The following is a 27,645-nucleotide window of genomic DNA, read 5'->3' as shown; positions in this document are numbered from 1 at the left end:
GACTGAATTTGATTAAAGGGAAAAGTGAAGTGAAAACTGACGTCACCTCCCATATAGAGAGAAACTAGCAGTCAGCACAAATAATCAGTTTGCTGTGGCATGTGTAGACTCACCAAGTAGAAGGAAGTCCCACCCACAGGAAACTGTCACGCTGGGCAGGCTTCATGTTTCACAAAAGAGGAAGCTGTCAAAAAAATACAAGCAAAGCTGGTAAGCTGCTGTTGTTTATAACTTTCATAGTAGGATTCTTACACACGAGCTGTCAGGAAAACATCTCGCTTGGGATTGTGTGTGTTAGAGAGATTGGGGGGTGCAGTATTTCATCTAAACAAGCTAACAAATGATCAATTTGGTCTTTTGAGCAGTGTGCAGGCTGACAGATTTAGCTCTATGAATGTATAAATACCTTTTAAACATATGACGCTTAGAAAACGTGACTGGACAGCTGCGAAAACCAGATTTCATTTGCCGACATTAACCATATTTGCTTATCCACTGAGCGTGGAGGACCTTAAACAATGTGTATTAAAACTGCACTCACTGGCCTCTTCATTTGGTACACTTTTATAGTCCAATGAGATCCACTTTCACTGACACATTCAGAAAGATATACATTTATAAATATATACTGTTATTGGCATGGGTGGGCTAACTTTTGTGCTCACTTTTGTTTTTTTAAAACAGGGGTCCGGTGTTGTGGAAATTTACAGTACTAATATAGCCTGTATTCTTTTATTGTTCCATAATTTCTTGTTTCATTGTTCCTGTGTGACTTTGCAAATGTACCTTGCAGTTTGTTTTTCTTTCTTCCTCATCCTGTCTCCAACGTCCCCTTTTTCCCAAAGACAAGATAAGCTAGCCAACTCTTTGAACAATAGCAACTATGTGAATGGGTTTTTTGCTTCTTTGACTTCTTCTCCCTACGATTTTGGTTTAACTGTGTCTGCTTCTGTGATTTCGAGAGTGAGAGAGAGAGAGAGAGAGAGACGCACGAGCCATCAAGAAAAGTTCCTCTCGTCCCGCTCTCTCTTTGCAAAGATTTCATTAAAATGACAAAAGACAAGACTATCCGCTGAAATTATTCCAACACACAGGTCCTTCATCGATAAAAAAAACCCAAAAAACTGTTAAAATGTGTATGTAAATAGCTTATTATTTTACCAATATTTTGTATTGTATTATTTAGAATGCAATACATACATACAATACATAATAAAGGTTAAAAAAAAGAATCAATACATTTTAATCAAACAATTTCAGGGGAAAAAAATGCTAACTGTTAATTTGAATGCTCAGAGGGCCATTGCCCACCTCTTGTGTATACTGTAAAACTGCAATCTATTAAACTGTTAGGTGTTTGATTCTCATATTTAGTAACATGATGACGGAGGATATTAGACATCTTACAATATGGTAGAGTCCGGTACATTTTATCTATAATATTAAATGAATACCTTTTGTAAAGGCAAATTTAATGATCATTCAGGTGCACCAAATGTTGTGACTCTTACTTGGCTTTCCCACAATATTTAATATCTGGCTTGCCATGACTAAGATGACTAATAATAACACTTCCGCGAGTGCTGCGCCCAATGATAAGAACAATAATGAAGATTCCACACAGCCTTATGACTGACTTCCATGTATGGTTTGTCTACATTTTCTTGTTGTAACAGCGATACAATAGAGTATTGTGCTTTGCATTGGAAGCACAGGCTCAAGGCAAAATAACACAAGTTAAAGGTTTTAAAGCTGCACATAGGGAAACTTGCTTACGAGCACACACCCAAGGCATTTTATTGTTCCTCCCATGAAATCGTCACCTGTCTGGTATGTACAGTATACAGTATGTAAAATACAAATGCCGGTATTGTCTGTGATACGGGGGAGTGTTAGGGCCATACTAAAAAGCAAAACAAAAGTGATTAAAATTATGAGAAAAAGTCAAGCTAATATTAAGTTGTTGTAATTGTAATTCAAATAAAAAAATAGTAAAAATATATATGCAACAGGCTGAGCCCAGTAGCACTGAGGCTGATACCTCATACAGGGTGTTCCATAAATTTCCATACATAGTGAAAATTGGGACTTGGGTGATATGGCCTTAAAATGAAATCTCAGATTTTTTTAATTTTATTTTTTTCATAAAAAAACGATTTCTCTCCCCCCCCCCCCTCACTCATAGAACGACAATTATTCAAATCAAGTTTTGCTTTTTGTTCCCCTTCTGGGATTTCCTATATTTTTCATGATACAAAAACAAGCTCTGAAACAGTTCATCGATCTTTAAATTATATCAACCTCCACAGAAAAAATAGAAATAAAGAAAAAATAAATACTTTTTTCTTTACAGATAAGAAAATAAAATGTTTCCTTCTTTAACAAATTATAATTTTGAAATTTTAACACAATAAAACGAACTGTGGGTCCATACTGCATGTAAGAGTTAGGGTAAGAGTAAGGTTGCACTCCTCCAGCTCTCTCATTCTCTTTTCTCATGTAGAATTGTACAGGTGAGATAAGGTGACCTCAGCAAAATATTTGCAGCTTGTAAGCACAGCGGGTCAAAGGTTTTCAACACGTCGATAAATCACTGCTTTTGCAAGGTATAAATGTGCACCATGTTTTTGGCAATGTTTGCACAATTGACTGTGATTCCACAGAGCTCCTTTATTTTTCTCCACGGGAAACAATGTTGAAATTATTACACTCATATAGTCACTTTTTTTTTTATTCTTTCACTGTTGCCGGACTACTCCATGTGTGTCTATTGAGCATGTTTGGGTCTGGTGCTGTATAATGGTTTGTCCACAGCTCTCTTTAACTTTACTCGTAATGTGCAGTGTATTTGTCATTTGTGTCTACACAAGCAGTAAATGTTTGACCATACAAAATCATCTTTGTGTGTTTTTAATTACAGCTGTGACAATGAGGCACTTCTTCCTCATTCTGTTTCCCTATCTTGGTGTGTTTGGCATTCAGGGGGCTTCAGATTTCAGGATCTGTGCCTTTAACCTGCAGCATTTTGGGGAGTCCAAATCCAAGAAGCAGGATGTCATGCAGATGTATGCTAAGGTAAGGCATGTATGGGTTGAAGAGATTCATCTATTTAACTTGTGGGTCACCGTTCATGGACTTACAAACCCCAATTCCAATGAAGGTGGGACGGTGTGTAAAATAAAGATAAAAACAGAATACAGTGATTTGCAAATTCTTTTCAACCTATATTCAATTGAAAACACTACAAAGGCAAAATATTTCATGTTCAAACTGATGAATGTTTTTTTTTTTTTTTTTTTTCAAAATATTCTCTCATTTCAAATTTGATGCCTGCAACATGTTCCCCAAAAAACTGGGACAGGGGCAACAAAAGACTGGGAAGTTGAGGAATGCTAAAAAAAAACAAAAAAACACCTGTTTGGAACATTCCACAGGTGAACAGATTAACTGGAAACAGGTGAGTGTCATGATTGGTTATAAAGGGAGCATTCCTGAAAGGCTCATTTGTTCACAAGCAAGGCTGGAGCAAGGTTCATTGCTTTGTGAACAACTGTGTGAGGAAATTGTCCAACGGTTTAAGAACGTTTCTCAACGTACAATTGCGAAGACTTGAGGGATTTCATCATCTATGGTCCATAATACCATCAAAAGATTCAGAGAATCAGGAGAAATCTCGGCACGGAAGCGGCAATGTCATAAGCCAACATTGAATGCCTGTGAACTCTGATCCCTCAGACGGTGGTGCATTAAAAACCGACATCATTGATCATTGTGGAAAGGAAAAAAAATACAATAAAGTGGATCACTTTGAACATTTACTATCTTGTTTTTGTATTGTATTCAACTGAATATAGGTTGAAAATGATTTGCAAATCATTGTATTCCTTTTTTATTTACATTTTGCACAACGTCCCACCTTCATTGGAACTGGGGTTTGTAGTTCAGGGACAGACCGTGTTAATTTGAACTCCTACAATGACCAAGCATATGGGCAGTTGGTGAGCTGCCCCTTAGCAAGGCACCAAACCATGAACTGATAAGTATGCTATTCCATGTCCGCAATAGTGTATGTGCATTGGATCCTGTACATGTACATACAATATTTTGTAGAAACAATAAATCTGTGCGTGTTCAGTAAGATTATGTTCATTGGGAGTTCTCCGATTCTCCTTTATAATGTTTTTTTGGGGCAGTATAATTATAGCCTGTCCTGCGATTGGCTAGAAACCAATTTAGGGTGTACTCTGCCTCTCGCCCAAAGTCATGTGGGATAAGGTCCAGCACACCTGCCACCCTAGAAAGGATACGCGGTACACTGAAAAAGTATAACAAAGCTATCGTTCCTTCCATCCATCCATCCATTTTCCGAGCCGCTTCTCCTCACTAGGGTCGCGGGCGTGCTGGAGCCTATCCCAGCTGTCATCAGGCAGGAGGCGGGGTACACCCTGAACTGGTTGCCAGCCAATCGCAGGGCACAGAGAAACAAACAACCATTCGCACTCACAGTCATGCCTACGGGAAATTTAGAGTCTCCAATTAATGCATGTTTTTGGGATGTGGGAGGAAACCGGAGTGCCCGGAGAAAACCCACGCAGCCACGGGGAGAACATGCAAACTCCACACAGGCGGGGCCGGGGATTGAACCCGGGTCCTCAGAACTGTGAGGCTGACGCTCTAACCAGTCGCCCACCGTGCCCTATCGTTCCTTTTTTTTTAAAAATTTAAAGTTGTTGAAAAATATTAGTTTGCTCATTTAAGGTAATCTTTCTCATTTATATTTATGGTTAAATGTATTTGCTTTAGTATAATTAAAATACAAATTTGCAGCGGAACACCAAACTGAAATGATTTATTTTCACCTTTGGATTATCTTTGATTGAATGTGATTTGGGCATTCATTACATACGTGGATGGAAGGAACAATGTTGACATTGGTATGAAAAAATAATATACTTTGCATTTCCCCGCTTAAATGTATAGATTTGTTTTGGATAAATCAGAAAGACGCAATAAAACATTGTTATATAATAACGGTAAAAGCCTGTGACTTGTTTGAAGCTTGAATGAGTGTATGAATTTACAGGTACATCTGAAAAAAAATTAATATCGTGAAAAAGTTCAATATTTCTTCTCAGTTATTTTAGAAAGTGAATTTTTTTAGCATATTAGATTCATTACACATAGAGTGAAATATTTCAAGCTTTTATTTCTTACAGATAATGAAAGCCTAAAATTCAGTGTCTCAGAAAATTAGAATATCGCATAAGACCAATCAAAAAAGGATGTTTTAAGCACAAATGTCAGTCTTCTGAAAAGTATGTTGATTTCTATGCAATCAATACTTGGCTGAACTTGCTTTTGCATGAATTACTGCATCAGTGTGCCGTGGCATGGGGCAAACAGCCTGTTGCAATGCGTAGGTGTAATAGAAGCCCATGTTGCTTTGATAGCTGCGTTCAGGTCATCTGCATTGTTGGGTCTGGTGCCTTTCATCTCCAACAGCCCATCATTTTCTATGGGGTTCAGGTCAGGGGAGTTTGCTGGCTAATCAACCACAGTAATACCACAGTCATTGCACCAGCTTTTGGTACCTTTGGTAGTGTGGGCAGGTGCCAAGTCCTACTGGAAAATAAAAATCTGCATACATACATATGCTTGTCAGCAGAGGGAATCATGACATGCTCTAGAATTTCCTGGCAGATGGTTGCATTGATTGTAGACGTCAGAAAAACTTAATGGACCAACACCAGCAGATTATATGGCATCCCAAATCATCACTGACTGTGGAAACTTCACACTGGACTTCAAGCAATGTGGATTCTGTTCCTGTCCACTCTTCCTCCAGACTCTGGGACCCTGATTTCCAAATAAAATGCAAAGTTTACTTTCATCTGTTGAGAGGACTTTGGACCATTTGGCAACGGTCCAGTTCTTTTTTGCCTTCGCCCATGTAAGACACTTCTGACATTGTCTGTGGTTTAGGAGTGGCTTGACACAAGGAATGTGACATTTGTAGTCCATGTCTGGTAGTCGTTTGTGTCTGGTGGCTCTTGATGCACCGACTCCAGGCTCAGTCCACTCCTTGTGAAGTTCCCCCAAATTCTTGGATGGATTTCTCTTGACAATCCTCTCAAGGCTGCATTTATCCCTGTTGCTGGTGCACCTTTTACAATCACATTTTTTTCCTTCCACTCAATTTTCTGTTAATATGCTCGGATACGGCACTCTGTGAACCACCAGCTTTTGTGGCTTAACCCTCCATTTGAAGGGTCAAGCAGTCTTCGCCATGATTGTTTAGCCTACTGACCCAGACTGAGAGACATTTTAAAGGCTCAGGAAACCTTTGCAGGTGTTTTGAGTTAATTAGCTCATTAGCGTGTTACATCATGAGTTTTCAATATACAACTTTTTCACAATATTCCGATTTTCTGAGACTCTGAATTTTGGGTTTTCATTATCAGTAAGCTATAATCATCAAAAACAAAAGCTTGACATATTTCACTCTATGTGTAATGGTTCTATATGAGTTTCACTTTCTGAAACAAATGTTTTTTATTTATATTACACATTTTATATATAATTTATATTTGTATTATCTTTTTTTTACAATAGTCTAAACTAAAATAAAATAAAATAAAATAAACAAGGCCAGCAAGAGCTAACTGGTAATGTTTGTTTCCAACATTAAAAAATTGTTTACCGGAACATGAATTAAAAACTTTCAGGTTAAACTTCAGGATACACTAAATGAATCATTTTTATTGACTCAAAGCAGAAATACAATATTAACTGTGATGGATTATTTCAATTGTTTTAAGTTATCCAGTGTTTATTTTTTCAGTGTAGAGAGAATGGATGGATGGATAATTATAGCCTGTTATAAGAGCGCAAATATGGTATGTAGAAAATTAATTGGGTTTGTATTAGATAATACAGTGAAGCCCTGTGATTGCCATGGGACAAGGACCGAGCCCCGCTGCAAATAGGGATAATCCCAGAGTAATTCCCTATACATTCCACAAAACACCGGCAAATCACTCAAAATGGGGAGGATCATTAAAAAAAATAAGGAGGTTTGTGAAGTCTCTGAGAGTTCAAATGTTCAAAGTGTCAAGGTACAGAGGGGTTGTGCTCAAATTAAAGGAGACTGATATTCTGTTTGGATTGATTTATTTACTGTGGTCTGTAATAACACAGACAAAGAATAATCGGCAAAACATTAACACCTTGCATATAGCCTGTACACGATAAATTTTATTAGCACCGTAATTTCTTGTGTATAATGCACATTTTCCCCCCCAAAAAATTGTCAAAAGTCAATAGTGCGCATTATACATAGGTATAGGAGAATATGAAAAAGACTTTCCCATTTTATAAATGTAAGCCGCCATCTAGAGGTTATGAAAAAGTACCCTTTCATTCTAGTATGTAACCTAGAGGTTATGAAAAAGGTGTAGCCTACACTTTCATTCCAATATGACAGGTACATATGACTGCATATATGTACAATTGTGCTCATAAGTTTACATACCCAGGCAGAATTTGTTAATTATTATTATTTTTTAAATACAACTGATGACTGAACAACAACCATCATTAATTTCTTTATGGTTATATTTTGTTTAATGATAATGCTTTTCTGAAATGCTTGACAGTTTAATTTGAAGTCGATTAAAATAAATTAAAGGTGTTTCACCTGGTTCTTCATGTTTTCTTTAAAGAATTGTACTAACCCTAACCCTTACAAATTCTGGGTAGTCAAACATATGAGCACAACTGTGTGTTTTGTCATTTACTAAATACAAGTAAGGCTGTGAATTTCAAAATAAGAGCAAGTAAATAAAAATAAAGTATTATGTGTTCACTGCGATTGGCTGGCAACCAGTTCAGGGTGTACCCCGCCTCCTGCCCGATGACAACTGGGATAGGCTCCAGCACGTCCCCAACCCTAGTGAGGAGAAGCGGCTCAGAAAATGGATGGATGGATGGATTATGTGTTCAAATTGGAATTTACACAATAATAAACTTGAAGGAATAGAGGAAAATTGTAAGAGAAAAGTAATCTACATGGGCTATTAGTAGCTGAATCGAGAGAGACGTAAAAACAAATATTCACGTTCACTGTGTTCATCAGAGATGAACCATCACATGTGGTACATTCAAGGACAGCCAACAAAACATCTGAAATGCACACAAAAAAACTCCATCAATGAATTAAACCTAACAATAAGAAGAAGTTAACACCTAAGTGTTACTTTTACTGCGTTTGCCTAAGCACAAAAATGGCAAATAGACAAAGTTTTCTGCGAATGATGGAAGATAGGTTCCTCCAAAAATTCTATTAATAGGCCAATGCCGAACCGCAAATATGCAGGGGTTTACTGTACTGTTGAAAGTACACCAAGATAACTATTTTTATGATTGCGTTGGCTTTGAAAGCTTTGAATGGTCTGGCGCTTCCAAATCTTTTAGATTGACGTTCACCTTATGTGCCCTTTGAATGGTCTCAGGGCCTTTTAATAATGCTCCAAATGCAGCGATTACAATCCGTATCTTTGGTACTGAAATCTGTGTGTTGCTCCAAAGAAACTTATTCTTTCATGACCTCTTCCAGATCATCACACGGTGCGATGTGAGTCTGCTTCAGGAAGTGAGAGACAAAAAACAAAAAGCTTTGCCCCAGTTGCTTGAGCATCTAAACAAGTGATTTAAAGCTCTCTCTCTCTCTCTCTCTGTCACACACACTCTCACTCACTCACACGCACACACACACACACACACACACACACGCCCACACACACAAATGCACACACACACACAGACTGTTGTTTGGACCAATATGCTGACTCTTCTTGTCCCTGTCTGGTAATATGTTATCAATACTCAGCTATGACCTTAATCACGAGTACAAAGCTGTGGCAAGTGCGAGACTGGGCAGATCTGAAACATACCAGGAGCAGTATGTGTTTGTCTACAGGTAAGCAAAACACTCATACATAAAAAGAAATCACACTTTAATTCTATATTTCAGTGTAATGTACCAAATCTCACAGAAGTATGATGTGTGCAGGGCTGATAGAGTGACTGTAACGGGCCAGTATCAGTACCCAGATGACAGGCCAGGAGATGTTGATGCCTTCTCCAGAGAGCCGTTCGTTGTCCGCTTCAAAGCTCGAGACACTGGTCTGTCTCCCGACACTTTTCAAATAATCACTGTAAAAATCTGTACATGTGATACAGAAAAGTGTCCGTTGTCTTACACCACCCGCTCTGTACTTGTGTTCAGCGATCAAGGAGTTTGTCCTCATCCCACAACATACAAGTCCAGCTAACGTCTCTAAGGAGCTTGATGCACTGTATGATGTTATGCAGCATGTGAGGAGGATGTGGAAAACTGAGGTTAAAGCTCATTTTTATCTATCTATCTATCTATCTATCTATCTATCTATCTATCTATCTATCTATCTATCTATCTATCTATCTATCTATCTATCTATCTATCTATCTATCTATCTATCTATCTATTTATCTATCTATCCACCTACCGATCGATCGACCGACTGACAGACCCGATCGTCTCTCTCTCTCTCTCTCTCTCGCTCTCTCTCTCTCTCTCTCTCTCTCTCTCTCTCTCTCTCTCTCTCTCTCTCTCTCTCTCTCTCTCTCAGCGCCCCTCACAAATCTTACATCATCTTATTAAAACATCATTGAGGCACGGTGGCCGACTGGTTAGAGCGTCAGCCTCACAGTTCTGAGGACCCGGGTTCAATCCCCGGCCCCGCTTGTGTGGAGTTTGCATGTTCTCCCCGTGCCTGCGTGGGTTTTCTCCGGGTACTCCGGTTTCCTTCCACATCCCAAAAACATGCATGAATTGGAGACTCTAAATTGCCCGTAAGCATGACTGTGAGTGCGAATGGTTGTTTGTTCCTATGTGCCCTGCGATTGGCTGGCAACCAGTTCAGGGTGTACCCCGCCTCCTGCCCGATGACAGCTGGGATAGGCTCCAGCACGCCCGCGACCCTAGTGAGGAGAAGCGGCTCAGAAAATGGATGGATGGATGGCTCGCAATGGGGTCCTTGATGGTGTAGTGGTACACCCGCCTGACGCAGCGTGGATTCAGTTCCCACTCAGTGATGGTGTGAATGTGAATGGTTCTCCGTGTCTATGTGTCCCCTGTCACTGACTGGCGACCAGTTCATCGTGTAGTCCGCCTTTCGCCCAAAGTCAGCTGAGATAGGCTCCAGTGCCTCGCGACCCTAACCAGGATAAGCGGTGTTGAAAAAGGATGGATGGATGGATGGCTCGCAATGAACTACTTAACTTACTTTAACTTACGTGATTCTTGCTAAAGTCTGTACCCAAATTTCAGTAACCTGAACAATAGTTATAGTGACCTGAACAATAATTAAACTGTTATCCATGACTTCTGATTCCATCAATTTGTTGTTTATATGCAATACTATGATGATGAGATGAAGCATTTCTATGGTTTCACACTCACACAGTCACTCTGACAGAAACCGTACCAACAATGTGGCCCATGACAAAAATGAGTTTGTCGACTGGCTGAGAGGCGGGTCACACCCTGGAGTGGTCGACAGCGGGTACACATAGACGAATAACTATTCCACTCTCACATTCATACCAATGGAGAATTTACTACAGCACCATCAGTTACGTTTTTGGAATGTGGGAGGAAGCAGGAAGAGCTTAGATTCAAACCCTAAACCTTAGAACTGTGAGGCTGACATGCTAACCACTAGTTTCACCCTGCTGCCCCGCTGTAATATCATTTCTTTATTCTATTAAGTTGAAAAGAATGACCTGGCACACATGCACACACAGGGTTCCTTTGTCTGTATGCCACAGTTACGAGCATATAATTTATTGCTTCTTAAGTGATCTCGTGTACAGTTATTTTTTTGTCCGTTCAACAGAATGTGATGCTTCTTGGGGACTTCAATGCTGATTGTGCCTACCTTTCCAAGAGGAGCCGCGGGAAATTGCGCTTGTTTACGGACAACAGTCTGTTCTGGTTGATGCCAGAGAAGTCGGACACAACTGTCCGAGCGACCACTTCCTGCGCCTATGACAGGTAATTGTATTTATTTATTTACTTAATTTTTAGAACTTTATTGAACATATATGAACCATTCAACACAAGATTGGTTGCTATAAAAAATACAATAACATGTTTTTAAAAAAAACTAATACAAAAAAAACAAAACTAAACAAATGGAAGCCAGCATTAGATTTTGTCCTTGGATACCAATGTACTGTACATGTTCAATAGGTGTAGGATGAAGTAAAAAACTTATCGGGTCTTACCCCTAAACCTGAGTAAAGATTTGACTTTAACAATAGTAATGAAATAGGAAGCTATTCATATACGGACAATATACTCCAGGTATAAAAAAAAAAAAAAAAACACAAAAAAAACGGGTCCATGTTAGAGAATCACAAGTCAAGTTAACATCCAAGCTTCATCATCGTCAAAGTTTTGTTTATACTTCCTGTGTATATTTGTTATTATTACTCTTGTTTTAAACATCTGTTTAAACAGAATAAAGAAGCTACGTTTTCAATTCCTTATCACATTCTTTCCACGAGTTAACTCCTCTAACAGTGACACATCTCTGTTTTATATTTTCTCTTGTTTTCAAATTTTTAAATACTGAACATGTGTTCAACTCAGATTGTAACAATTCTTTCTAATTTGAAACAGCCTCTGCATATTGTGGCAAAGTAAATTGTTTTTGAGCATTATCTGTGCTGTTTTGAATTCAACTAAGTCGTAAAATTTGAGTGTAAATGAGTCACAACAAAGTACAACTGTATATGTAAAATAACTTGCAATTCTTCCATTTCAATAAAACATAATAGTAGAAAAGAAACTATTGAACTATTAACTATATACTATATAACTATTTTATTTTAGGGGACATTAGAGATTTATGATCACGTTTAAATAAAATGAAGGCCGTTAAGTATTTTCATATCTTTCCTTTGTGCTTCACCAGGATTGTTGTGCATGGAGACGTGTTTTCCAATGCAGTTGTACCCTTTTCAGCCAAGCCCTTTAACTTTCAAATGGAATATCATCTTACAGAGGAAGAGGTAATAGGCTGCATGTTCTTACAACCGCATTTGACTTGCAGTATATTGAAATAAAATATCGTACAAATGTAAATGAAACTAGAAGAGGGATATTATTGGGGAGGCACAATGGAGCATGTGGTTAGCTCGTGGGTTTTGCCTGGGTACTCCAACTTCCTCCCACATTCTAAAAACATGCATTTAAGGTTCATTGAAGACTCTAAATTGCCACTAGGTGTGAATGTGAATGGTTGTTTGTCAACATGTGCCCTGCAATTGACTGGCGACCAGTCGAGGGTGTACTCCACCCCTCAGCCAAAGTCAGCTGCGATACTCACTCACTGACACGCTACCCTAAACAGGATAATTGGTATGAAATGAATTAATAACATTATTAATTGATTATTTCTTGGCCCCTGCCGCAGCCCTCCATCAGGAAAATGTAAATTCATCCATTTTGTGTTGTGATTCTCCTTGTTAAGGATGTGGTTGTGCTGCAACCTATCCCGGCTGACTTTTGGCGAGACGCGACGTAAACCCTGGAATTGTTGCCAGCAAATCACAGGGCACACATCAACAAACAATCACTCACACAACATATTAGTTCTGAAGTTTTTTTTTTCTTTTCTGCTCAGGCACTCAAGGTGAGTGACCATTACCCCATTGAGGTCCTGCTGAAGAACAACGCATCAAAAGTTTCCTTTAGCCTCTTCCTGGTCTCTCTTCTTATATTCATTTTAAGATGTATCAACCAGTTGGATGGGAATCCTATCAGAGGTGGTGTAGTATCATGAGATGAACCTCTTATTGTACAAAGTAATAATCATAATAATTCAGGTAAAACACAGCAAACTCTCTTACCTCACAGGAAATCTCTATCTCTTGCAAGGCTTTTGAACTTTGGTAAATAAAAGGACATAGCAGAAGTGATAAGATCGGCACTGGGAACTTTCAGGCTTTCGTAGTGTGACACTGACTTTTTGTATCAGTCAGAACAAATATTATAATAATATAGTATTTGTACAGTATTAGTTACCATAAGGCGGCACGGTGGACGACTGGTTAGAGCGTCAGCCTCACAGTTCTGAGGACCGGGGTTCAATCCCCGGCCCCGCCTGTGTGGAGTTTGCATGTTCTCCCCGTGCCAGCGTGGGTTTTCTCCGGGCACTCCGGTTTCCTCCCACATCCCAAAAAACATGCATTAATTGGAGACTCTAAATTGCCCGTAGGTGTGAATGTGAGTGCGAATGGTTGTTTGTTTGTATGTGCCCTGCGATTGGCTGGCAACCAGTTCAGGGTGTACCCCGCCTCTTGCCCGATGATAGCTGGGATAGGCTCCAGCACGCCCGCGACCCTAGTGAGGAGAAGCGGCTCAGAAAATGGATGGATGGATGGATGGATAGTTTCCATAAATGTTTCTTCAAATACAGGTACAGCACATCTCAATAAATTAGAATATGGTCGAGAAGTAAATTTATATGAAAATACATTTCAGAGGACAAATTCCTTCCTAATTTCTACATAAAAAACAGTTACATTGTTTCTTGATTGTTTGTTATGTAATATTCTAGTTAGTATTCTAGGGCTCTTTATCACGCATCTATCAGTAGTTAACTATAAGCCAAAAGATGTGCATTATTTTTCATATTGGAAGAGTTTGTGGTTGTGATGCTATAAGCAATGTTTGCTTTCTGTTTGTATGTAAACTATGTCAACCGAAATTAATAAACAAGACTGCCTATTGTTGTTCAGGTGTTGCATACTGGATTACATGAAAATACACAGACATTACGGGCCATTCCTGATCGCAAATAAATTGCTCCTGCGATCAGTGGTACACATGAAACCCTCCACCATGATAAAGTGACAGCTAAGAGAGGGTAATTATTAATATCGTCAAGTATAATTTTAACACAATAGATACAATTTAGATATATTTGTATGGCTTGGCTCAATATCATGTGATGTAACCTGGCATTTACTGTTTTCATACACTACAGTGTCCAGGAAAGCAGGTTCTCGGACACAGTAATACGTAATCATGAGTGAGTTCAACATCGCTGGGAAATCTGCTTGTCTAGCTTAAAACACCCTTAAATTTGGATGACGATGTGCGTGTTGGAACATGGCAGTGTTCATGGTTTTCTTTGTGTTGCTTTTGGAAGGGAGATCTTTTTTAAGGCTTAAGACAATGTACTTCTGTGATGGTTATTTTGGGCAAGTTCTGTAAACACTAATGGAGTAATTCCCCTATAGCCATTTTTCAAAACCGGAAAAAAACCGAGCCACATTCCCGGAAGATGATGTACAAAGAGCCCATTGATTTGAGAAAGGGTTTATCTCTCGGAGCTTTATGTGGCCGTACCAGGTGTAGAATCACAGGCATCTGAAGACCAGGTATCTTGAAGACCCTGTGAAGTGAATTCAGAGTTGGATTTTTTTCAAATACAATATAGTTTGCACAGAGGTGGATAGTAACGCGCTATATTTACTCCGCTACATTGAGTCAAGTAAAATTTTTTATAAATTGTACTTGTGAGAGTAGTTTCAATGAACCATACTTTTTACTTTTACTTTAGTATTTATGTGAAGAAGAATCGATACTTTTACTCCGTTACAATGATCGACATGCCGCTCGCTACTTTTATTTATCCATTATTGCCTGTGCAGTCTATTTTTAGACTTCATCTTCAACTTTCGCATAGAGTGCCATTGTGCCAATCCAACGTGATCACTAGGATCATTTGACTTCAATTCACCAATCAGATGCCACAAGGCAGTCACATGACCGCACACAAACCCTTCGTGGGCCAATCAAAGTGTCTCATTTTGGGGGAAAAAAACAGCCATGTGAGTGTTTACTTTACAGACTCCGAAAAACAACAGTTTTGTATACAGTATGTATGTATGTATGCAGAGTCTTGTGACTGGCCAAACATGGATAGTTCAGCCCACGTCTTACTTGAGAAAACACCTTGCGGTAAGTTGTAAATGTCTCTCTCTCTCTCTCTCTCTCTTTCTCTCTTGAGCGCGCACGCACACACACAAATGCACACACACACACTATATCATGGGTGTGTGTTAGGGTTGTTGTCTTCCCCCTCTCTCATACACACCTGTTCCTGAGAGCATCTTCCCCACCTGTGCCTCGTTTACCCTAATTACCCCATGCATTTAACCTCCTGTCTCATTCTTTCTGGTCGCCAGTTCGTTGTACCTTGTTGTGCACGTACCAGCATTCCTTGTTTCCATGTCACCGACTCATAGTAAGATGAGACCCTGTTCTGATTTTTTTGACCTTGCCTCAGGTTTTTTGGATATTGTTGCCTTTTTCGGATTGCCTGCCTGTGTACCAACCTCTGCTCGTTTATTAAACCTCTCTTTTTTTGAAACTGTCCATCTGTTTTGGAGTGGTGCATTTTGGGTCCTGTCCTCTGTTCCGTTCATGACGCACTATCAATAAGTGTGTTCAGCAAACAGTTTCTTCTAAAGTCATTGAAGTGAATAAAGCAAATAATGTTTCTGTATGGCCCAATGCATGTGTTGTTAAAATTGAAATAGTTGCAGGTGTGTGTGGATTCCCATATATTAGTATTTTTTTAAATTTTATTTGACGTTCATGCTCTGATTGTATTTATTTTTTTAATCAGAAGTTACTCTTTAGTAGTTTTTTTGACTGAGTACTAATGTAATATATGGTTTTATTGTGTAACTAGTCTGGGTGTGAACATGGGTGTTTTATTGCAGGGAGGATAAAATGCAAATCAAATAAGGGTGTGGGGGTGTGATGCAGGAAAGCTCCCAGCAGGGTACATGTTGAGGCCGCGGGGAACATCTATTGGAGACGACAATGGCTGCGGGGTGTTGTTGTAAACATGAGAAGCAAGAATGTGGCGACGGCGTCTGCAGCCAGCGGCAAATGGCCATCATTCTGCAGCGCAATGATGATGTCAATGGACGCTGGACCAATCAGACGACAACGATTCCATACTTCCTCTTTGAAACATTGTAGAAGTCTGGGGCAGGAACAGATGGTTTTGTTCGGACTACGCTATCTGCTAAGGCTAAGATAGGGGTAGCTGCGGACCCAGAGCTCTGAAGTATGTATAGACTCCTCTGTCAGGAATAAATTGGTTGGTTTTTAAGACGTCGTTATAATTGTAGTTCTTTCACAAAAACGAACACGCTAGGAACCGTGAGAGTTAATAGGTGATTTTAAACACAGGTTCCCTTAGTACTTTCTTACTCATATTCAAGTAAATATTTGGGGGACTACTTTTTACTTGAGTCATATTATTCTAAAGTAACAGTACTCTTACTTGAGTACAATATTTGGTGACTCTACCCACCTCTGAGTTTGAATATAATTGCTTAAAACGTGCAAGGACATTAGATGTACTCAACTGTGGCGATAAAGCGTTAAACTGTTTTTCCCAATTTCAGTTTATTTTTTTGGGGTGTGGCTAAAACGGCGCACTTTTGTGCCCGGCATGAGTCACGCCTCGCCCACTATATAAGAACTTACGTTCCTTCAATCACATCAGCGGTTTTTCGGCACCAGTGTGACATGCATTTAGCTAGATAGCGATGCCCACACCCCGAAAATATTTTTTTTTTTCCTTCGGATACTCCGCTGGTGTGGTCGCTTTAGAGAGCCTTGTTGTCTGAGAACATGCACGTCGTGCAGAGACAGAAGGAAGATTGAGGGGGGGTTTTATTTAATTTTTTTAAATTACAACTTGACAGCCAGTGTGTGGACCAAGGCTTTGGGCTGACATGGCTCCTCGAGAGTGCCTCATTGTCGCCCGTGAGTGCACGAACGTCACAGAGAAAAGGTGAAAGAATGAGGGGAGCGGGTGGTAGTCGGACGTGACAACCGGCATGTGGACAGGGGCTTTGCACTGGCGTGGCCGTTTTAGAGTGCCTCGGTGCTGCAGCATGGAAAAGCCCCGTGATAGGTGGCCAGGTGGGATATATTCTAGCCACTGGAGAATTTAAGCAGATGTATTTTCACGGTTCAAAGGTTTAGTTATGTTTAGGCATAAGAAAGATACAAGATGAAATAGCATCCATTTTTACTGGTATTTGATTGACAGTTTACAGTTAAGCGGGGTGTGGTTTCAGAGCATTCAGCGGACACGTCCAAGGCATCTGAGAGCGAACATAACATTTTATAACCCTGGCGATTTTTTTAAATCATTAAAATTTGGCAGGGTTGTTAACAACCCTCTTCTTTGTGGTGTGTCAAATTTACAAGACATTTTCACTTTATAGGGACTTCAAACACAGAATTTGTGATATATTGATTTTTTTGTGTGTCTGTTTTGGCTCTATGAAATTACCATGAATTACAAAAAAATTGATAGCCAAGTAATTTCTCAACATAAATCCTCACGGGTAAAATAAAATATTTTTAAATGTATTCTGTGTGTGTATTTTTTTCTAAAATGGTAGTATCATATGATATGGAAGATTTGGAAGAAAATGGCATGGGATAGGAGAGGACAGTGAAAGTGTTTGTGGGACTACAAAGTAGGCACTATATATGCGTGTAGAATTTGGACAGTGATGTACAGAACAGGGGATATTTTATTCAGAAATAACAGTTTCTCAATAGTTTTTAAGCAATTTTTTTTTAATTTTTTTTTTTAGACAAGTTCAGGCAACCTCTCCAGCCTTTGAAAACAGCCTTTCACATGGTACAGAAGATGCTGGCAGTGAGGCTTCAGGCGTCATCATTCTTGGCTCCTCCCCTGAATAAAGCTTTGCGGAAATGCCCCCTCCAGTACTCTACATCAGTGTTCCCCAACCTTATTTGCACCGCGGACTGGTTAGGAGTCGGCATTTTTCTGACGGACCGGCTTTGGTGGCGTGCATCCATCCATTTTCTGAGCCGCTTCTCCTCACTACGGTCGCAGGCGTGCTGGAGCCAATCCCAGCTATCATCGGGCAGGAGGCGGGGTACACCCTGAACTGGTTGCCAGCCAATCGCAGGGCACATACAAACAAACAACCATTCACACTCACACCTATAGGCAATTTAGAGTCTCCAATTCATGCATGTTTTTGGGATGTGGGAGGAAACCGGAGTGCCCGGAGAAAACCCACGCAGGTACGGGGAGAACATGCAAACTCCACACAGGCGGGGCCGGGGATTGAACTTGAACCCCGGTCCTCAGAACTGTGAGGCTGACGCTCTAACCAGTCTTCCACTGTGCCGGTGGCGTGCATATATATATATATATATATATATACTGTTTTATAAACTTTACCCTTCATCCTAGCAGAGACTCTTCTGTCACATAACACACCTGACACCTTCCTCCACCCGTTCCAACCTGCTTGGACTGGACCCGTTTCTTCACTTCCTGACCACACTCACCATGACCGGTCCGCGGACTGGTCATTGGGGACCACTGCTCCACATACCTCGAAGCCTCTGCATATCTCGTAGCATCACAAGACTTTAATATAGTTTTTTTTTTTATTTATTTTTTATTTTTTTACATTTATACTATAGCAACACAATATGCAAAATTCAGAAAGGCTCGCTCAGAGACACATTTTCAGAAATAGATAACAAAATATTTATCCATTCATCCATCCATTTTCTGAGCCGCTTCTCCTCACTAGGGTCTCGGGCGTGCTGGAGCCTATCCCAGCTATCATCGGGCAGGAGGCAGGGTACACCCTGAACTGGTTGCAAGGCAATCGCAGGGCACATACAAACAACCATTCACACTCACATTCACACCTACGGGCAATTTAGAGTTGTCAATTAACCTAGCAGGCATGTTTTTGGAATGTGGGAGGAAACCAGAGTACCCAGAGAAAACCCACCCAGGCACAGAGAGAACATCCAAACACCACACAGGCGGGGCCGGGGATTGAACCCTCGTCCTCAGAACTGTGAGGCAGACGCTCTAACCAGTCGCACAACGTGCCGCACAAAATATTTATTATTATTTTTTTTTAACCCACCCTCAATGGGTGAAATCAATGAATTCCAGAGACCCAGCTATTTGTACAATTGTACAGTTTGAGGTTCATAACCTCAAATGCATGTTGGCGTAGCTGTGTTTTTTACTAAAATATGTGTCTACGACATTCAGTTGTACATTCAATTCACTTATGTCCCTCCCTGAGTGAGTGGCAACACTGGCGAATCGCAAATCACATGGCAGTACGTTTAATAAAGTCCCGCCCATGCCTGCACGCTGGCTGGTCATTGGTCATTCGCCGAAGATTCAGAAATGAGTGACAGAATCTTTATTCAGACGCTTCAGCAGTTTCGTTTCAGCTCCCAGTCGTCAAGTCAAGCACACCTCAGAGAAGCCAAGCTAAAAGAACGAAACATTTCATACACTGATTCAGTTCTGTTCGTTCACTAAAAAGATTCGTTCAAACACCAGGAAGTGAGTCTTATTTGCCAAAATGTCTCGAAGAAAAAAACAAGTAAGTTATTGCCTTTGTGATACTCCGTGTTTGACTTGTTCGACGTATTAAATTAATTGACATGCATGGAAATGTAGATGAAGAAGCTGTTCAGTTTGGGCAGTCTTAGTCCTCTTTATTCCGGGAAGGGGAGTTCATGTCGCCAGCTGGTCGCTTCGACTACGAGTTCGACGTTACAATGGCGGAAAGACGTCAGACAGTCTGACAAAACTGATCTCGCCGTACACTCGCAAAGTCGAAGAGCAGTGTATGAACTATTCTGCTTTTGAAGGAGGGATGATTGTCATTACCACTGATTTCAGATGGACAGGGAAAAAAAAAAAAAATAATAATAATCATCGAGGCATCAATGAACACGTAGACGCATAGATTCCCCCTGTTAACACTTTCGTTTCGTGGTAATAGATCCTTTGACCACCCCACTGCATACAGTGCCCAGGACAGGTCATAGCAATTGCAAAAGCCACAACACCACACATTAATGCTACAACACATTGACATGAACACAAAACAAATGCAAACGCCACAACAGGTACACAGAAAGTGACCGAGGGATTCCCTCCGACTGTAGAATTCTTCCAGGTTACCTGGGACTGGATATTGCAGACGGACTAAGGGGCTTCCCTAGATCTTTAATGAGGAAAAATGTATTAAAAGATTATCCTAACTGTTGCATCGTCGCCAAACTAAGTCGCAATACACCTCTGATTTTGTTCATATTTCTTTACTTTGAGCAGCAACTGCTTCGGTTTCAAAGTCTTCTTACCATGAGGAGCACAGTTACATTAGAAGAGCGAGTATAACCTCTACTGGTAAACTCCAGAATTACATACAACATTAGTCATAATAAGTGCACGGTACTTATTGATACAAAACATAATTATAGTTAGGGCAGCACGATTGTTTTGATTAGTATTGTAATCATGATTATTAATCACGATTATTCATCATGTTAGGGAAAAATCTTTATTTTTATTGCACTACTTTTAAACAAACAATATATAACACTCTTCATTGCAAAATGAATCTTTAAATAAGAATAAATTGTAGATAATAAGAAATAAAATTAAACTTTAGCAAGGGCTAACTAAGTAAATATGCTATTTCAAAGTGCAATCACAAAATGCAACTTAATGAAAGCAAATACAGTTAATGCATAAAATGCAATAACATTAGTATGCAAGCGCCGACTTTTCATTGGAAAATCCCCGTCGTCAATATAGTGACTTGACAAGAAAGGACCGTCTCCGTTGTTCTGCTTGACCATCGGTCAATCGTGCACGGTCACAAACGGCAAAGAAATCGACAGTTGTGATTTCCCTCTCCATTTACTCCCAGCGTTTTCATTGCAGTCAGGCCTGTTGAAAAGTTGAAGTCAAGTCAGCCACTACAACGATTGTTAATAGTGTACTATACAGATTTTTATTGGTAGATAAGACACGCCCATTTTGAGCTCGGTGCCAACTGCAACGCTAAACTAGGGAGGTAGAAGTCGCACGCAGTGGCGTGTAGTCGGATGTGACAACCGGCATGCAGACGCTTCGCGCTCGCGTGGCTGCTTTAGAGAGCCTCGTTGCAGGAGCATGATGGAAAACCCCCGCGACGACCAAGTGGGATATATTCTCGCCACTGGAGACTTTAAGCAGATCTATTTTCACGGTTCAAACGTTTAGTTATAGTGGGGCAAAAAAAAATTCAGTCAACCACCAATTGTGCAAGTTCTCCCATTTAAAAAGATCAGAGAGGCCTGTCATTTTCATCATAGGTATAACTCACCTTTTAGAGACAAGATGAGGAAAAAAAATCCAGAAAATGACATTGTCTGATTTTTAAAGAATATATTACCAAATTATGGTGATACGTATTAAATAAGTATTTGGTCAATTACAAAAATTAATTGATAGTTTACATGTGCAAGTTTTAACTTGACTTCCTGTTTTAAGCATGTAGTCTTTTATTTTGAAGGATACGCACCGGAACTCAGCATTTTGGCACAAAAGGTAATGTCACAGAACACCGGTGAAATGAGATGGCAAGAAAAAGAGTAGTGAATGGAGCCAAATGGTCAGAAAAATGTTGATTCCTTAAACCTTCCCACAGATGAGGCACAATGTTAGTGTTTGTGATACTGTGAGACATTTATGTGAATTTTGTCCCAATTCATTGTGATGTAAAGTTGCTAGTTTGACCTTTGGTGAAGTGTTAGCTCAATGTTAAGCTTGTAATGCGACTGTTTCTACTTTCTTTCCAGTATGGTAAAATAATTTTTATATATTTTTTCTGTCATCAGCTCTTCCGTTGATTTGAAGACTAAAATAAACGCTAAATGCCATCAATGCAAGAGTGCAACTCACCGTTTAATTGGTTAGCTGCCTCAGTGTTGGCATACACGTATTTTATTGTTTCAAGCTTACCCAATTGACTTAACTGAAGTTGCACGCTGTGTAGGCTGAGGCTCGGATCAGACTTTTACACATTGCGAAAGCCTGAAGCGACTGGTCATTTATTTAAACGTAGTGAAGAAACACTTGTTCGCCGCCGTTGGGCACAAGCACGTCTTTGTGCGTGTTTTTCTTTGTTTTCACCACTTTCTTCTTTGCGGTCGGCGGACTGTAGGTATCGAAACTGGGAACCGAAATGTTTAAATTTGAACGATTCCGGGAGAACCAGAATGTTAGTTCGGGTCCCAGTCGATTCTCGATGCCCAACCCTAATTAGAAATGGGTTCATAAGAGGGACGGCCAAGGTTCGATGTTTTGGAGACAAAGTTAGAGAGAGCAGACTTCAATGGTTTGGACACGTCCAGAGGAGAGATAGTGAGTATATTGGTAGAAGGATGATGACGATGGAGCTGCCAGGCAAGAGATCTCGAGGAAGACTAAAGAGAAGGTTGATAGATGTAGTGAGGGAAGACATGAGGGCAGTTGACCTCAACCTCCCCAACATGGCCTATATCGGCACGGTTCATTGCGCTGGCGGATCTACCCATTCATATCTAGGATGTCTTAGCGCGACACGCTGCCTCTCCGCCAAGGTGCTGAGAGGCCTACTTAAAAATAAAAGGTTCATATCTTACTACATTGGACCTCAATGCGATTTTAGGCTTTTATTTTGAAGTTGGCCTCTGGAGCGCGGTGCCGGTGCTCAATGAAGCCTTGATCATATGTTCGCCCTCTGGTGGCTGGATGACTATGTTGCGTGCACTGCTACAAATGAAACACAAGACATGATGGCAGTTGGTGTTCGAGAGGAGGATGCAGGAGATAGGCTCTCATGGAAAAGGATGACGCGCTGTGGCGACCCCTAACGGGACAAGCCGAAAGGAAAAGAAGAAGAAGAAGATCACTCATACATTCCACTTCTGGGAGATACTTGGCTAGATTTATATTGACTTTTAACATGTTTTCTTTTTCCCCCCCCAGATGTCAGCTACCTGATTTTGGATTTGCATCTCAGCCCATGCAGGGTGTTACAACATTAGCATTTCCGGCTTGTCTCAAGTGCCTAAAGCAGAATGGTATTGGGAAATAACCAACGGAAAGCTCATCATGTGCTGGTAAAACAAACTTATTATATATAGTTGTTTTAGCAAGCCTTTCTCCTCTCTACCAAGGATTGACTCAATCATATTGGCTGTTTTAATCACTGTTTGGTTGTTTTAACGATTACATAAAAACTATTGGTGGTGGTCTTGCACTGTTGCAAATGTCATTTTGTTGATTTCATTTAATTGCATTGTTTAATTGCAGAACAGTGGAACTTCTTAATTCGATTGCCCCTAAAGTTATACAATAACAAAAAAATCCCAAGCTTTAACCCCTGCGGGTTAAACAAACATGCGTGCTATTTACAGATATTTCCCAATCGAAGGCTCACGTTCACTTTCATAAGCCAGCCCGACTGCACATTTGCACATTCACATTTTATTTAGTAATTTTTTTTATTGATGTTCATGCTGTGGTTAAAAAAAAAATTAAGTTACTCACTATTTACTCAGTACTCGAGTAATTATTTCACTGTGTACTCTTTGCTCTTACTCAAGTAATTTTTTGGAGGACTACTTTTTACTTGAGTCACATTATTGTCAAGTAACAGTACTCTGACTTGAGTACAATATTTGGCTACTCTACCCACCTCTGGAGCGGACATCCTCTATTGCTACTCTTCGGTTTAAGCAACATTTTTGCTCATCAGATCAGCCCGTGTCGTAGTTGTTGCACTGGTCTTTTGTATTTTCACGTTGAAGTGCTGCGGGTCGGGGCCCTGGTTCCGGTCCAAGCGGAACCGCGAAGCACACGTGCATCGGCGACAAGAGCACATCCGCTAGTAGATCTTGTATTAATTAGGAAACGCGCCTACAATTATTTCATTACTTTACGAATGTTAATGTTAAATGTGACGGAGCGATGTTTAAGGATTATGTCACAACATAGAATGAACTAACTTCAAATTCAGAAATGTCCAATAAAAACTGAAAAATATTGTACTTAATATTTTCCTGGAGGATGCATTTGGGATTATCCTTTGAAGTTGGTAATAGAGAAAAATTAAGTGAAACAGACTGATTTAAGTCAATTCTTTTCCAGAATGAGTGCTTAAAGAGGAGGATGCTATTCATGTGGCACAACTTGAAGCTGGCATCAGGTCCAGGTGGAGATGGGCCTAGCTAAAGCTGGAGGCCAGAACAAAAAGGCAAAGAAATGAGGAAAATTTTAATCTTAAATTTGTGCATCAAATGTACTTGAGTGGTGTAAATAAGTTTTTCTGTGTGAAGAATTATTTTCATTTTTTTTGCCTTATTGTACTCGTCAGTCTTCCAGATTGCTTAATTTATGTTATTTTATAATAAAATAAAAAATTTTAAAAAATCTGTGAGGGCCTGGGGGATCCCCCTAGGAAACCACTCCCCCCCCCCACAATTTTGTTTTGGTCACCTTTTTCATGCCTTTTGATTTTGCATGTCTGTCTAAGGGGCTACTTGTTACCATGTCACCTGGGGTTGTTACTGCAGTAATTTAAAACTGTCTAACAACTGTTACTTCAACAAAAACACGGCAGTAAGACATACAAAGAGAACATACAACAATACTAAGGCATTTATTCTCGATGCTCTTGTCTATGGAAACAATTAGAACCTGTGGAGTTTAGCTTCAGTTTAGTTTTAGTCATTATCTCGGCATGGTCAATCAACTCTACGTATGTCACACTACTGCCACTACTGGTGCTTATCGGTACATGCAAAATCACTACATGCCTCTACATGTGTCCTTGCAGCTCAGCTGACACTAAAGGCTTCTTTATACTTGAGCGGGCTGCGACCACGCTGACGTCACTCTGGTTATCCTGCGCGCAGTTTGCCTTTATACTTGAGTGCAACCCACACGCGCTGTTTTGAAAATGTGCCGCAGTCAGTCGGAGGTGTCGCTACAGCTGGTATTGGCTAGGACACCACAGGGTGGAGTTTCCTCTGCATTTTATGGCCAATTCCGGTAGCCGTTTTTACTTTCCGGAACAAGGAACAAAGTAACAACAATGGCGACCGTGGATCAGTGCCTGCTAGAACACATCGACCTACATTGTAGATGACCAGATGATGCGTTTACTTATATTACAAAATCGATTAAGAAGGCGGTGGCGTAGAGGGTATGTGCATCCACCAGAGAAAAGTCGGGATGGCAGTATTGAGGAACCAAAGGGAAAGCTGAATACGTCATCACAGCATGTGACTAAAACGGACCAATCGGGAGAGATGATCTCCACGGCATTCTGCGTGCGGCGAAAATTTGTGCTGTGTGCGCGTCACATAGGGGCAGTGCGGGTGCTGTCACACGCGCGAGCGCTGGAGTATCAAGAGGTCTTAAGTTGACGATAACAATTGTAAACCACAGTGTCAGCTCATCAATACTAATTGTCCAGCTGCGCATTCATCACGTTTTTCCAAGGCTTAAATGCGACTCCTCACCCCTAGCAATGGTCCCTCTTCACTTCCTCAAATTCTATGCATCAGTCACACAAATTCTAACAGTACACAATTTACTTTAAAAACAAAAAACGTAATTTTATAAACTGTTAATTTTGTTTTACAATTATATGGATGTTAGGAATGTTGAAAATTTTCTTCAACATTACCTGTACAGTCCATAAAAGTTTGATGATTTTACTGAAGTTTCATAATTTTCTATGGAAAAAAATTCTGAATCGGAGGCCCACCAACGTCCTGGAACAGATTGTGTTTAGAGGTTCCACTGTACGCTTATTTAGATGAAACTAGTCTGCTGTGTTTTTGTCCTCATTTTCAGACCATTCCTGGCTTTGTTTTATATTTATTATATTACTATCATTGTTTTTGTGACTTTTTAATATTTCGCTCTTCTTCAGTGAAATCAATTTACTGTTACACTTCTGCTTGTTGCTGCATCCATGCATGTGGGTCCACCTGTCTCAAAGACACTGTTCTGAATTAATGGGTTAAAGTTAAACGTGAAAGATTGGAGTAACAGGAGTGCAGGACTGAATGGACGGACTACTTGGATTGACGGCCCAACTTCAGGGTGGATGGGAGGGATAAGTACGGGTCAGGAGTCTTGGCAAAGGGATGCTCAGCAAGACAGTCCCTATATCAGGCAGACATAAGTCACTTGTTCAAAATCAAGGACATTGTGAAAGTAATGCTGATCTGGGCAGGCAAGAGACAGCAACATAGGATCCACGGCAGGGTCGAGAGGCGGCCGGTGGACGAGTGTCGCCGGAGTATGGTCAGGAAGCGGCCACTGGACGAGCGTTGCCGGAGGAGGGTCGGGAGGTGGCCGCTGGATGAGTGTCGCCGTAGCAGGGTCGGGTGGCAGCTGCACAGCGTCCGCCGCAGGAGCAGGAACAGGACCTTGCTGCAGCTGCCGAGGAGCCGGAATAGGGGACTGCTGCAGCTGCCAAGGAGCCGGAACGGGGCCTGCTGCAGCGGCCGAGGAGCTGAACAGCGGCCTGCTGCAGCTGCCGAGGAGCAGGAACAGGGTCTGCATTTGCTTTTTCAGGCTGCCGCCATAGAGGTTGGGGAGCGCAGGAAGCAAGAGGGGCAGAGTGTGCAGGAACAAGGGAAGGTGAACTCGGAAACACGGGTGGTACAATACGAGGTGAAGAATTTGGAATGGAACGAGGGCCAGGTTTGTGGTCAGGACTGGACGGGCATGGAACGAGGTGTGAAAATTGGAAATAATTTTGTGGCTGTGAAACGGAGCAGAACTACGTGACGACAAAACTGAACTTTTACTTGGGTGCCTCAGTTGGCCACCTCGTGGAGGTCCCGGATGGATGTCCAAATGGGTGCCCATGTAAAAGTGAGAGGGAAAAGAATTGGGCGTGGACATACAGTGATTGGAAAAGGGATAATGTGACAACAACTCACGTGGAAAACCAGGGGAAAAAAATCAAAATTGGTGTCGGAGTCAGAAACGGAGAGGAGGTTAACTAAATCGGGGCAATTTTAAATCAGAATCTAAAAAATAGGTGAGGGGGAAATGTTAGGGCTACGTGAAAGAATGGGGCTTACAGGATGAGGGTGTGCTTGGTCGGCGGGCTGAGGGCGATGGCAGGCAGACTTGTGGCATGCTGGACAACGCCGTGTGCTTCTTGCTGCGTCCTTCATTGGTCATCTTCATTCTTCATTATTAATTCTGAAGCTTCATTCAAAGGACACAAGTGCAGGGAAGCAGGAAGGCAAGGGAGGAGTGCAGGAATCTCAGAATTGATTAATATGCGTCCCCCGTCGAAGACACACAGAAATTAGCAGGGACGCATGAAGCACTTTTCATTCTGCATCCGTTGTGTGTGTGTCGGTGAAGAGCTTCCACACACAACGAATCAAAAGTACGAATCCTTTCTTGGTGCTTGCCAGTCAGAGGCAGAGTAGGGCGGGTTATCGTTCCATCGAATGGACACAGGAGTTTTTTCACGACTCCATAAATGTTCATTGTTGTGGTAACACCCGTCGCGCCATTCACGACGCAGCAAGCAGCTGGCAGAACTGCGTTTGCGCTGTTAATGCACACAACTGGGACACAGGGAAAGTTAAGTTTCATTACATTCGCTAAACAAACAAAC

General features: G+C 40.8%; 2 protein-coding genes across 8 annotated transcripts in view; both read left to right on the top strand.

The window, feature by feature from the left end:
- The first annotated feature begins 144 nt into the window (after positions 1 to 144).
- dnase1l1 (deoxyribonuclease I-like 1) lies at positions 145 to 13,842 on the top strand. The gene is made up of 9 exons (XM_061792828.1): positions 145 to 210; positions 2,921 to 3,075; positions 8,615 to 8,703; positions 8,888 to 8,977; positions 9,071 to 9,183; positions 9,287 to 9,399; positions 10,938 to 11,095; positions 12,021 to 12,117; positions 12,732 to 13,842. Exons 1-9 carry the CDS (start codon positions 165 to 167, stop codon positions 12,888 to 12,890), a joined length of 1,020 nt encoding a protein of 339 aa, XP_061648812.1. The 5' UTR covers positions 145 to 164; the 3' UTR covers positions 12,891 to 13,842.
- Positions 13,843 to 19,375: 5,533 nt separating this feature from the next.
- LOC133486927 (tumor necrosis factor receptor superfamily member 14-like) overlaps positions 19,376 to 27,645 on the top strand; it is a 46,788-nt gene continuing 38,518 nt past the window's right edge. For 6 of the 7 annotated variants that reach the window (XR_009791156.1, XR_009791162.1, XR_009791158.1 and 3 more), the window contains exons 1-2: positions 19,376 to 19,551; positions 22,974 to 23,107. Coding sequence is in view for 2 of the 7 variants with exons in the window: in XM_061792789.1 (XP_061648773.1) it covers positions 23,066 to 23,107 (42 nt within the window). In the remaining 5 variants the exon portion in view is untranslated. Of the gene's footprint in view, positions 19,552 to 22,970; positions 23,108 to 24,137; positions 24,244 to 27,645 lie in introns of those variants that run through there. The other variant, XM_061792817.1, reaches the window with a different exon arrangement.

Source organism: Phyllopteryx taeniolatus, chromosome 1 (genome assembly GCF_024500385.1).
Source record: "Phyllopteryx taeniolatus isolate TA_2022b chromosome 1, UOR_Ptae_1.2, whole genome shotgun sequence".
Classification (NCBI taxonomy): domain Eukaryota; kingdom Metazoa; phylum Chordata; class Actinopteri; order Syngnathiformes; family Syngnathidae; genus Phyllopteryx; species Phyllopteryx taeniolatus.
The sequence above is the reverse complement of the archived record's forward strand: the minus strand, read 5'-3'. Positions and strand labels throughout refer to the sequence as shown.

Bases quoted from the DNA above. Each gene is read 5' to 3' on its own strand.
- dnase1l1 (XM_061792828.1), top strand. From the start codon at position 165: ATGTTTCACAAAAGAGGAAGCTGTCAAAAAAATACAAGCAAAGCTG. The intron at 8,704-8,887 runs GTGATTTAAAGC...ATCAATACTCAG, and splicing joins TTGCTTGAGCATCTAAACAA to CTATGACCTTAATCACGAGT. The intron at 9,400-10,937 runs GTTAAAGCTCAT...TCCGTTCAACAG, and splicing joins GGAGGATGTGGAAAACTGAG to AATGTGATGCTTCTTGGGGA.